This window comes from Leptodactylus fuscus, chromosome 10 (genome assembly GCF_031893055.1).
Source record: "Leptodactylus fuscus isolate aLepFus1 chromosome 10, aLepFus1.hap2, whole genome shotgun sequence".
NCBI lineage: Eukaryota > Metazoa > Chordata > Amphibia > Anura > Leptodactylidae > Leptodactylus > Leptodactylus fuscus.
In genome coordinates, this window is record NC_134274.1 from 6,754,855 (window position 1) to 6,768,220 (window position 13,366).

General features: G+C 45.8%; 1 protein-coding gene across 2 annotated transcripts in view; it reads left to right on the forward strand.

The window, feature by feature from the left end:
- The window catches only part of MLF2 (myeloid leukemia factor 2), a 31,137-nt gene extending 20,341 nt beyond the window's left edge, over positions 1-10,796 (forward strand). The window contains exons 2-9 of one of the 2 annotated variants that reach the window (XM_075258686.1): positions 1,780-1,890; positions 1,974-2,106; positions 2,227-2,265; positions 4,000-4,053; positions 4,454-4,585; positions 6,375-6,534; positions 7,497-7,660; positions 10,501-10,796. In XM_075258686.1, coding sequence (XP_075114787.1) covers positions 1,838-1,890; positions 1,974-2,106; positions 2,227-2,265; positions 4,000-4,053; positions 4,454-4,585; positions 6,375-6,534; positions 7,497-7,657 — 732 coding nt within the window. In that variant the 5' untranslated portion in view covers positions 1,780-1,837 and the 3' untranslated portion in view covers positions 7,658-7,660; positions 10,501-10,796. The remainder of the gene's footprint in view (positions 1-1,779; positions 1,891-1,973; positions 2,107-2,226; positions 2,266-3,999; positions 4,054-4,453; positions 4,586-6,374; positions 6,535-7,496; positions 7,661-10,500) is intronic. The other variant, XM_075258685.1, reaches the window with a different exon arrangement.
- The last annotated feature ends 2,570 nt before the right edge of the window (positions 10,797-13,366 follow it).

Consider the following 13,366-nt stretch of genomic DNA (forward strand, 5'->3'; position numbering starts at 1 on the left):
GGGTGACTGTACAATATAATATGTGGGGGTGACTATAATATAATATATGGGGGTGACTGTATAATATAATATATGGGGGTGACTGTACAATATAATATATGGGGGTGACTGTATAATATATGGGGGTGACTGTACAATATAATATATGGGGTGACTGTACAATATAATATATGGGGGTGACTGTATAATATACAATATAATATATGGGGGTGACTGTATAATATAATATATGGTGGTGACTGTATAATATACAATATAATATATGGGGGTGACTGTATAATATATGGGGGTGATTGTATAATAATATAATATATGGGGGTGACTATATAATATAATATATGGGGGTGACTATATAATATAATATATGGGGGTGACTATATAATATAATATATGGGGGTGACTGTATAATATAATATATGGGGGTGACTGTATAATATAATATATGGGGGTGACTGTACAATATAATGGGGGTGACTGTATAATATAATATATGGGGGTGACTGTATAATATACAATATAATATATGGGGGTGACTGTATAATATAATATATGGGGGTGACTGTACAATATAATGGGGGTAACTGTACAATATAATATGTGGGGGTGACTATAATATAATATAGGGGGGTGACTGTATAATATAATATAGGGGGGTGACTGTATAATATAATATATGGGGGTGACTGTATAATATATGGGGGTGACTGTACAATGTAATATATGGGGGTGACTGTATAATATACAATATGGGGGTGACTGTATAATATAATATATGGGGGTGACTGTATAATATAATATATGGGGGTGACTGTACAATATAATGGGGGTGACTGTATAATATAATATATGGGGGTGACTGTACAATATAATATATGGGGGTGACTGTACAATATAATATATGGGGGTGACTGTATAATATACAATATAATATATGCGGGTGATTGTATAATATACAATATAATATATGCGGGTGATTGTATAATAATATAATATATGGGGGTGACTGTATAATATACAATATAATATATGGGGGTGACTGTATAATATAATATATGGGGGTGACTGTATAATATACAATATAATATATGGGGGTGACTGTATAATATAATATATGGGGGTGACTGTACAATATAATGGGGTGACTGTATAATATAATATATGGGGGTGACTGTACAATATAATATGAGGGTGACTGTATAATATACAATATAATATATGGGGGTGACTGTATAATATAATATATGGGGGTGACTGTATAATATACAATATAATATATGCGGGTGATTGTATAATAATATAATATATGGGGGTGACTGTATAATATAATATATGGGGGTGACTGTACAATATAATGGGGGTGACTGTATAATATAATATATGGGGGTGACTGTACAATATAATGGGGGTGACTGTATAATATAATATATGGGGGTGACTGTACAATATAATATGAGGGTGACTGTATAATATACAATATAATATATGGGGGTGACTGTATAATATACAATATAATATATGGGGGTGACTGTATAATATAATATATGGGGGTGATTGTATAATAATATAATATATGGGGGTGACTGTATAATATAATATATGGGGGTGACTGTATAATATACAATATAATATATGGGGGTGACTATAATATATGGGGGTGACTGTATAATATATGGGGGTGACTGTATACTATAATATATGGGGGTGACTGTAATAATATTTGGGGGGTGACTATATAATACAATATAATATTTGTCGCTGATCTTTCCCCTTTGTTTACAGATTTCTCTCCAGACTCTCCTCAGAATTATTGACCAGTAGACGATATTTCGCAGCCGCCATGTTTCGCTTCATGAGAGATACGGACCCACAGGACCCCGCCATGTTCCTAATGTAAGTGCAGTCCCTCCTGCTGTATATACTTCGGGAGTCTCTTCTTCCTCTTATCACATCTTTATTATTGGCGCCTCCTGCAGGGATCCCTTTGCGTTGCACCGCCAGCATATGAGGCGCATGTTTTCCGGCAATTATGGGATGTCGCCCTTCCTGAGTCTTACGGATGGCAGCGTCCCCGCGCTTCCTCGGTCCAGCGGACATCGTGACCTGCAGGTGACGCCACTGAGCTGCCGCTGATCTCTCCTCATGTTATAAATGATCTGTATCTCATCTCTCGCCTCTTTCTTTTCATGTCTCTTTTTCGGTGCCCCCTCCACCCCTCCATTGCTGCAGCCGGCAGGAGCGCTGAGTCCATTTGGCATGATGGGCATGGTAAGTGTTGTCAGATGACCACCGATATACATGTACTGGACCGTTGTAGCAAACCCTCAGCTGTGAGATGTATTAAGTTCACCCACCCAATACCAGACAAGGGGTTCCCATATTCCACACTCCTGCCAGGGGGAGCCGGACAGGGCAGCGGTCGGCCATATGTGCGGCTTCTCTATAATCTGGTGGCGATAGCTGATCTGTGGCGCCATCTACTTCCGTCCTATAGAGATTGGATGAAGCGGCCGCGCACCATTCAACTCCTCCTGGCAGTGACCGGGGGAATGGAGGACATGGAGCTCAGCGGGCATGTTATGGTAGTAGTAGCGATTCACAGATACCCCTGCTGGAGAAGTTGTGTGCAACGGCCTCTAGAGGGTGATTGTGGTATTACACTGAGCCCACCAGAGCAAGGGCCGCGAACACGATGCCATAATATAATATAAGACGTGAGGCAAGTAACACTGACTATCTGGTGACCATGGCGTCCCCTACAGGTCACTTCTTTTAATTGGTGTATTAGAAGCAGGAAACGTGAGCAAGCGTAAGGTCCTGACAACTGTGTTGGAGCATCTCCATAATGGCAGGGGTCTTCCTAATATGTAGCGGCTGCAGGGTCATGGGGTCCATGGATTGCTGATGTGCACCAGGGTGCTGTTCTGCTGAGAGCCTTGGCCCCCGACCTCATGTAGATGTTACTGTAGCCTGTACCACCGGCTTAGACATTACACAGACCTATGTTCGCCTTACATGTGCTGCCCCCTAATGGCGGTGGCTTCTTTCATTAGTATAATTCCCCGGCCATACTGCAGAAACTGAGGAACAAGATGGCGACTTTATTACAAACTTCCCAGATCGCAACCCAATCTGTGGGGTCTGCTGAAAAATGGAGGCACAACTAAAAGGGGTTTTGTCATTACAGACACTTTAGCAATGCTCGGAGTTGCTCTGTCCACAGTGTATATAGTGCTTATAGCCAGTATATATTGCGTTGGGCTCTAATGCGATATATACAATTTTTCCCTGGTGAGAATTAAAGGGATTTTCCAGTACCCAATTGATTTTTTGTACTGCTAACTTATCCACAGTATAGGACATCAGTATGTGACCCTGCATAGATCAGCTGTCGCGGGTGCTGCTAGTAGGCGGACGTTGCGTTCGGCGCAAGTGGTGACAGCGGTGCAGCAGCCCCGTCCACTCCATAGAGCCGGTTACAGGGAATTCCAGCACCTTTCCTATTTCTTCAATGGGAGCAATGCTGCCCGAGCTCTCCAGCGACTAGTACCTGGAGGGGATCCATTTGGGGTTCCGGGGGTCAGACCTCCACAGATCAGATAATGATGTCCTAGCCTATGAAAAATCAATTTGGGGCCTGAAAACCCCTTTAACCTTACATTAACATTTATTAACTTCCTTACCGTCTGTAGTCTCTGACTACCGCAGTCTCACAGCTCCCCCTGTTGGCTACATAGTAGAGGGACGTGCTGTAAGGAGGCAGCCATACACTGTGAGCTCTTCATAAAGCAGATCAGCGGAGGTGCCGGGTGTCAGACCCTGCACACCTGATACTGGTGACCTGTCCAGTTTAGATACCGTCTCTCTGTAATGAGCTGACCATGGGTGGGCCGTCCTTTGCACAGCCAAGACTAGATGGCGATTATGTTTGGGGGACATTTTAGCGGCTCTGATTCATCGTGCTGGTAGTCTCTGTATTAAGCTGTGTCTTCTTCTCTCCAGGGCGGTGGATTCATGGACATGTTTTCTATGATGAATGACCTCATGGGTGGTATGGTGAGTATATGTATTACCCACTAACATGTGCTGTGTGCAGATGAGCACTCTGCAGAGTCTCCATAGTTGTGTGTACCGGTGACTACTCTGCAGAGTCTCCATAGTTGTACGTGCAGATGACTACTCTGTGAATTCTGTGTGGGTGACTACTCTGCAGAGTTTCTATAGTTGTTGTGTGTGCTTGTGACTACTCTGCAAAGTCTCCATAGTTGTTGTGTGTGCGGGTAACTACTCTGCAGAGTCTCCTTAGTTATACTGTGTACCGGTGACTACTCTGCAGAATCTGCATAGTTGTCGGGTATGCGGGTGACTACTCTGCAGAGTCTCCATAGTGCGGTTTTTGTCATGTTACTTTTCCACTCTTTCTGTTTCTCACTTTGGTTTTTCTTTACTTCCTTAGGAGCAAATAACAAATGGCTCGAACTGTCAGACCTTCTCGTCTTCCACCGTCATCTCATACTCCAATATGGGGGTTACCGGAGCCCCTAAAGTGTACCAGGAGACATCTCAGACACGCACTGCACCTGGAGGAGTGAGTTCTTCTATGGGGATCTCTTTTTGCAGTATTAATGGGGTTACCCGGGATTACAATATTGTTCACTACTCACCGAGCACAGCGCCCTACATTGTATAGTGGCTGTTCTTTGTATTGCAGCTTAGGCCAGTTTGTTTAAATGAGACTGAACTGCAACACGGCCATGTGACCAATTAAAGGGGTTGTTCAGGCAAAAATTGGACATCTCTTTTAACCCCTTAAGGACCCGGCCATTTTTTGGTTTCGCATTTTCGTTTTTCCCTCCTCACATTTCAAGAGCCATAACTTTTTCATTTTTCAGTTCACAGAGTCACATGATGGCTTATTGTTTGCGGGACAAATTGTACTTTGTAATGGCATCATTCAATATGCTGTGCAATGTACTGGGAAGCTGGAAAAAAATTCAGAATGAGGCGCAATTGGAGAAAAAATTCATTTGCGCCATTTTCTTATGGGTTTAATTTTTACAGCGTTCACTGTTTGGTACAAATGACATGTTACCTGTGTTCTACGTGTCAGTACGAACGCGGTGATACCAAATTTATATAGTATTTGAAATGTTTTGATACTTTTAAAAAAATGATAAACTTTGCAAAATAGAAAAAAAATTTTGTGTCATCATGTTCTAACACCTGTAACTTTTTCATATTTCCATGTATGGAGCTGGTTGTGGTGTCTTTTTATGCGGGACAAGATGTCGTTTCTATTGATACCATTTGGGGAAAGATCTGATGGTTTGATCACTTTTTATTCAATTTTTTATAGGAGGCAAAGTGTTGAAAAAAACGCTTTTTGGCGGTTTTTATTTTTTTTGCCGCTACGCCGTTCGCAGTACGGGATAAATGTTTTAATATTCTAATAGTTCGGGCATTTTGGAGCGCAAGGATACCTAATATGTTTATGTTTAATGTTCTTTAATTACTTTTATAGCTGATCTAGGGAAAGGGGGGTGATTTGAACTTTTATATTTTTTTTATTTTTTTAATACTTTTAAAAACTTTTTTTTTTTCTTGTTATACATTTATGATCAGACCCCTTAGGTACCTTGAAACCTAGGGAGTCTGATCGCTCATACTATTCACTGCAATACTACAGTACTGCAGTGAATAGCAGAATCGCAGCACTTCTATTAGAGGCTGCCTCTGGCATCGTCTAATAGATCTAGTGCAGAGACAAGCCTGGAAGCCTTCAATAGGCTTCCGGCTGTCATAGCAACCGATCACCGCCCTCATGTGACGTTCAGGAGGGCGGCGATCGGCGAAACATGGCGGCGCCCATGCCGCCGGCGCCGTTTACACACTGCGGTCACGTTTGACCGCAGTGTGTAAAGGGTTAACAGCAGCAATCGGCTCGGGCACCGACCGCTGCTTTTTTTGGCAGGTCCTGGCTGTATTATACAGCCGGCATCTGCCTTGTATGGAGCGAGCTCAGCGTGTGAGCTCGCTCCATACATCCCCATGCGACCCATGACGTACAGTTACGTCAAGGGTCGCTAAGGGGTTAAAGTTTAAATAAGCTGGGGGGCAGTGGGGAAAAAAAACCATGCATACTCACTTTTTCCCATTGCTCCGGTGTTCTTCCGCACCCCCTGTGTCTCCTGCTCTTGCGGCACCTACAAGCATTGTGCTGAAGCCGCTGATTCACCTCAGCCGTGATCGGTTTCTGATATTGATAGGTCCTCAAAAAAAACCTTGAAAAAATGGTGCGAATTGTGTGTTATAGAAGGGAACACAAAGATCAGGCATTGGATATCAAATGTATATTTATTTTATTTTAATTTTTTTAGATCTGTGAAACCCGGCGCACCATGAGGGATTCAGACAGCGGAATGGAGCAGATGAGCATCGGACATCACATCGGAGAACGATCGCACATCATGCAGCGCTCACACAACCGCCGCACTGGGGACCGAGAGGAAAGACAAGAGTTCATCAACATGGATGAAAGTGAGCACAACCTCCTGCATGTTCCTCCTTTATGCTGTGCCCTTATGGTCTTGTTCACACTCTCCTGGATTAATGCAGATTTTGATTCTCCCCAGTAAGGCCGGGTTCACACGGAGTATTTTGGTTCGTAATGTGGAACGTGGACGCCGCGGGAGCTTTTGCGGCCCGTATACGCTCCCATTATTTTCAATGGGAGCCGGTACCGTATATGCAGCACTATTTTGCGGCGGCCGCAAAATAGCGCCGTGTATACGGTACCGGCTCCCATTGAAAACAATGGGAGCGTATACGGGCCGCAAAAGCTCCCGCGGCGTCCACGTTCCACATTACAAACCAGAATACTCCGTGTGAACCCGGCCTAAAGGTTTTGGTTGCAATCCTGGTTTAGTCAGCGAGGGAGAAAGCTAAGCTGTGCAGTGCATAGAGCTAGAAGCAGATAGCTCCACGTCATGTCTAGAGGCCATTGCTGGTACTGCAATACCAGAGCTCAACCGCTATACAGGACACTGAGCCAATTGCTTCTGACTAAAATAAAGAATATAAGAATGTCTTCCTACTTTCCTGCGTCCTTCCCTCTGTTCTTGTGCGGGGCTGGTGATCCCTGACCCCATTGCTGCTCTCCTGGGGTCCCATAAATGTGACGTCCTCTCTGCAGCTTCTCTGTTTGCATTTTTCTTTTTGACTCCGCTCCCGCTGTGTGCATTTCATGTCACGGTCCCCCGACAAATCCTTTAATCCAGGGCATTATGGGACATGTAGTCTGGCTGCACTATATATAGTGTGTCAGTAGAGCGGCTTTCAAGTTGGACTGATGACCATGACAAGACTCTCCCAATCCTGACCATGTCACGGCAGAGAGCTGTCACTATGTCACTGACAATGTTAAGGCCTCCGCTTTTCCCCCGGCCGCCGTCTACAAGTATTTATCATGTATTACCCGTGCCTTCTGTCCTCCATTACAGACGACGCTGCTGAGTTTGATGAAGAATGGCAGCGGGGCACCTCGCGCTACAGGAACCAGAGAGGGGTGGCCTACAGAAGGAGAGGCGGCCCAGAGGAGCAGCTCGCCATCCAGGGACCTGAAGACAGCACAATTAGGCCGTCTCGCAGATACGACTGGTGATAGGTGAGCGCACACGACCCTCCGCTGATGGCCTGATAATGATGTTCCTCGCTGTCGTCCTGTCCGCACCAGGCAGGGGATTCGTGAGCTGAATAAAGGCGAACGCTCCGGGGTGTAGAGCAGAGCCGCAGCGACATACTATAGCGTTATATGCTTCGTAAATTACAATCCCTGCAAAAGCAAGTTATCCCCTATCCTACTGCTCAGACCCCCACTGATCAGGAGAAGGGGCCGGGATCCGGCAGTGCATTGCATTGCATCCTCTAAGTATCGCCATATTGATGTCCATATTAGTATAATAGGTACATGAATGGCGCACCACACAGCTAGATTGTGTTCAGTGCATTTCTCTTTATGGTGGGAATGCACGGGGTTAAATACATTGCATAGATAACAAAGTCACATGACTTATCACGAGCCGGACACGTCACTGTTTCTCAAGGTAAAACGAGCCAAGGTCTGCCAAGTAGACAATTCTGCTCTAAACAGGGCGAGCTTCGGACAACGCCCTAACCGCAGCATTTATCATGGCGATAAATAGACAACATGGCGTCTCTCGCAGCGAACATTGCTCCATTCATTATAAAGTCAGTGCTGGAGTTAGAATAGCACCCTGCTTCAGCTATTAAAGGGGTATTCCCACGTCGCATACTCGCCACTCTTCGCTGCTGTAAATTCTTCTTTCTTCCGGCTTTGTTGCGTCATTAGTGGGCGGGGTTACATATGCAAAGCCAGCGGCGAGAAGTCGTCGCTTCTATGCCGCTGGCCCTGCGTGTGCGCTCTCGATGCAGTTAGGCATGGGACGTACAGCCTTCACAGTGCAATACACACCCGGCATCCTCTGTAATAGAGAGGCGGATGCCGAGGAGTGTTACACGGCAGCACAGGTGCCTGCAACATTGCTATGCTCCTGCCGCTGCTGGCTTCATGCAGGGCAGGAGCGTAGCGATGTTGCAGGCACCTGTGCCGGCGTCTACACTCCTCGGCATCTGCCTCTCTATTACAGCGGATGCCGGGTCTGTATTGGCGGCCCCTCCCCCCCCAAAGTGTAAACTACCCCCCCTCCAGGCTGGCTCCCGTGCACTTAGCCCCTCCCCCCTCTGAGCAGCAGATACATCACTTGACTTATGACCAGATAAGTCAAGGGATGTGTCAACAGAGAAATGAATAAAGTGATATAGTGGACAAACAAAGCAGTTCTGCTGCAGCAATGTATTTAGGAAAAGTCTTACATCCACATTAACAAGCAGTATAGATAGGATCCTTGTGATGGGACAACCCCTTTAAAATGAACGGAGCGACACCTATGCTGATGGATCCCAAAACTGGAAACCCCTCACACGTGACTTGATCCCCAAATTTATCCTAGTTTACAGGTTGGTGTAGACTCCAGCACAGGCGCACGGCCCGAGAGAGGAGCCGACCTGAGGGACCTGAATAATTTCAATTTCATCTCCTGTCACTAAATCTGGTTATATCTACTAAATAAATGACATTTTTTGGATATTTTTCCCAATTTTAGGCTGAGGCTCCATTGACGATTTCATCTGAAATGAAGATTCCTCATTGGAGGGCCATTCAGTTTGGGTTGTGCTCCTTGCAGTACCCGCTTCTGACAGCAGGTGGCGCTCTGCATTTTTTGGAACGTTCTTATTTTCCCCACTTATAGCTTCGCCGTCGGTCTGGTGTAATCAAGAAATCCTTCCCGCTGAGCGATAAAGTCACCGGTCGCTTTTTATTTCTGATGAAAATTGCAAAATTATGATCTAATTAAGAGTCGTAATTTACATTACCTAAAGCTCGGCGCTCCGATGTGGGTGGAGGAGGGGAGCGGCGGCCTGACAGCGCCGTAGACCCTGTGACATGACTAGGACCTTGTCACGGCCCCTGCTGCCCTCTAGGTGGCCCCTTCGTTACCCTGTAGGGTTGTTTGCGGCTAATTTTAGGCCCTGTTGGCGGCCATGTTTTATGTATGCCATTCTCTCAGCTTCTTTGTCACGGTCCTGGCAGCCCCCTGGAGACTTCATGGTTGTCACTATAAGAAACTCACTGAATTTTTAACGTACAGAGTGGCATGGCGTCTGCGGAGAGGAGCTTTCTAGCGATGTCACCGCTCCCGGGAGTATAGAGCGCCTCCGAGCTACTGCAGCAGTTTTTTTAATCTACTTGCTGAGCTGCTGTGAAAACGCTTCGCTTCACCGATCAATTAAAATCCTCTTGTACTCCGGTCACAGCGAGAGCTGCAGTCGGAGGCCTGACCTCACTTACCGCTGCGCAGTCCCATCCTTTAGCGGCCGCTTTCGGACTCGTCTTTAAGGAACGGTTTCCCATGATGATAACCTTTCTGCAGGTTTACTGGTCACCCGTCAGACCTCCACCAATCTACAAGGGTGGGTGAGTCCCTTGTCCCCTGCGTTAAAGGAACAGTGGTCTGTCCCATTCAGCTGTATGGGGCTCATAGAAATGAATAAAGCAACATTGTGATCCCTTAAAGGGATCCCCGTTGTTGTGATCGGCGGGGTCCCTCAGTTGGACCTCCATCGATATACAACTTCTTCCCAATCCTGTTGTTGGGAATAGCCCTTTAAGCTCTGCTCAGACCTCCAATAATCTAGAACTTTCCAGGGGGGATGTGATGGCCTGAACCTCAAATGTATGTGAGTGATCACATGAGCGCCCCCATCACTGGAGGACCCAATATGTCCATACATTACATAGACAGCACATTGATTTGAATGGACATGGTGTAGTACTGTAGTGTTCCTCTAGGGGCGCTGCAGGGACGTTACATTTGCTGCTTTACCTATGTGTAAGATGACCCGCCCTCTCCTCTCTCATTGCAGGGAACGTCTACACGGATGCGACCAGATTCCGAATATTCCCAAAGGGACCACTCCCTCCGCTCACCGCTGCATCATCTCCAGATACCCCTGTCCTCTTCCCCCCCTCCCCACCTCGATCCCAATTTTTAATTTTTTTTTTTTTTTTCCCCTCACATCTGCACTTTTCTCCCCCTCCCCCCCCCTACCTCTGGAAATCCCATAATAGGTTCCATACAGATGGGAGAGGGCAAAAACTTCAGTCGGGGTCATACACAGGGGTAGATGGAGTCTCGTTACATGGGGGGTTGAGTAGAGGGAGGCGGGGCCTGTACGGGGCGGGGGGGTGGAGTTAATATTTAAGCTTTCTAGATGTAGGTTTTTTTTCATTATAGACCATTAATTTGCAAGCGACGGGCTCTCCAGCGGCGAGAAGACTACAACTCCCAGCATGCAGCTGTCGGGGTATCCTGGGATGTGTAGCTTCACCTTGGTGGTAGAGGGGGGAGCGGGAAGGACAACAAATTACGGCATCTCAAGCCACCATTTTTACGTTGGGTGGGGGAGGGGGCAAGACACTCTCCGGCTTTGACAACATGCGGGGGCAGCCATCTTGTATTCTTCTAGGTATGTGGGTGGATTAACATTCCTCTACAGAGTTACTGATCGTGGGCGGGTGGAATAAATTCCTATTTGCTCTGCCTGATAGGGGTTGTAGTATAACATTATTATTATTATTTTATTTTTATTTTTTTGTTTGTTTCACAATGTTTAATAATAATTGTACAACTGTATTAATAAAAGGAGAACGTGTTCTGTTCCTTCATCTGGATTCTTCACCGACATGTAACCCCGAGAGCGCCCCCTAATGTAGGACTGCGGGATCGGACTACAGAAAGGGTTTGTAGTCTCTATGGGTCTGAATGGGGATCTTGTACGTCAGAGGGCCAATGGTTGTGGAGCTGGACATGCCCTTTAAGGGGGAGGAGCCTCCTAACTGGGTACGGTTCCCATATTATAACAGACATCCATATACTGGGTATCTAAATGTGGTCCTCCTAAACCCGGGGTGCACTCGATGTAACGCGGCGTTCTTTCGGACACGTAAACTCGTGTCAGAATCAGCGCTTCAAAACAGAATCCCATTGACTTCCGTCTTACGCACGCTACACATTGATATCAATGGGAGGCTTTTTAACCCATTGATTTCAATGTGTTGCGCACGTTAAACGGAAGTCAATGGGATTCTGTTTTGAAGCGCTGATTCTGACACGAGTTTACGTGTCCGAATCAACGCCGCGTTATATCATGTGCACGGGCCCTGACTGCTGCGGGAATGTCTGAGTTTTTTGGGATTCGATTCCCCCATCCCTGGGTGGTGACGGTTCCCTCCTATGGGGAGGGGGTTTGATCCTGACAATGAGTGCGATGCAAATGTATTAAAAATGGTGCAAAGAAAAAGTGGAGCAGTTTCCATAGGAGATGTTCGGGGCTGCGGGGGCTTCACCTTCAACCCTAAGCCTAAATTTTCATGCAGAAAATGACAAAACTTTGTGCAAAATGTGACAGTTTGATGCAATATTGCACCCAATGATGTGACAGTGTAACTCGTTGCTCCACTCCTCACTGCAGCCTGCCCTCCTTGTGGCAGTAAATCTCGCCCTATTACTACTGCGGGCCCCAGACTTTCCCGGGGCTCGGCCTCTCCCATATATTCCCCCGGTCTCGTGCCAGTGCAGTTTGCACATTTTATTTATCTCCTTGATTTGAAGAAGAAGGAAAAAAAAAACAAAAGCAAAAAACCCGGCGAAGTTCTTATTAAAAATGCAATAGAACAACAGAAAGTGTTGCCATCCATCTAATTGTCAGAGGCGAGGAGGCGCGCGGCGTCCCTGAAGAATAATAACCAGAGCCAGCGAGTCCGCCGCCAGGAAGTCTTATTATTGGGAACAGAATTGACCTTTTTATTATTTCCCCTCCGAGATGTTTTTACAATTGTCTCCGTCTCCCATGGTTTATTTCCAGCGGTGACCACAGGAGCTTACACTCTATACCGGTTCCCCGTGTCTACGCCTTAGGACGCAGGGTGGTCTCCCCTTACGTAGATGACATTGACTTTTATAGGAAGCAGATGCTGTATGTGGTCGCCATGTTGTGTAACCGGATATGTTACCTATATACTGTGTATGTAATCCCTATATATATAGGGCAGGTGGGGAGCGAGGATGGGTCTGCTGGTATAAGACCTCTGGGTACAGTATATGGGGGCCCAATTGTTGTCTTATTGCTCGCTCTCCTTCCTATAACATCTCCTTATCAATCTTAGCAAGCAGTGCTGCAGTGTAAAGCATGGAGGCATCTGACGAAACTGGAGAGTTAAAGGTAATACTAGAAAATAATCTATTTTATTAGTTTTTCACGCCATTAATATAAGAATTTTTTGTATTTTTGATAATTTTCTATGTTAATACTACTCTATCCTTCAATTTTCACTTTGACCACTAATCCAAATAATGGACCAAGATGTGCCAAGTCTGTAGGGGTTTACTTTGCAACGTTGCGTTAACATCACAGACAGGATACAATGCAATAGAAGATAACCCCTCTATAGATTACACCACTGATAATAGATGAGGTCACAGCTTAGCTCCTCCCCCTCCTTGCACTGAGCATGTCTACAAAACTCTCCCATAGACCTCAATGAGTTGGCTCCAAACTATTGCCGTCTTTGGCCAAGATACTGCTGTAAAGAAGATCACTAAATGCTGTGAGCAGAGGAGAAGCTGAGACAAGATGGCCGCCCCCATCATCTTGTGCAGAAAATAGAAGAAAAATTGGCAACTTGGTCATGTGGGGCGCCCCCTATCTCATGACACATGAATGTCATGCC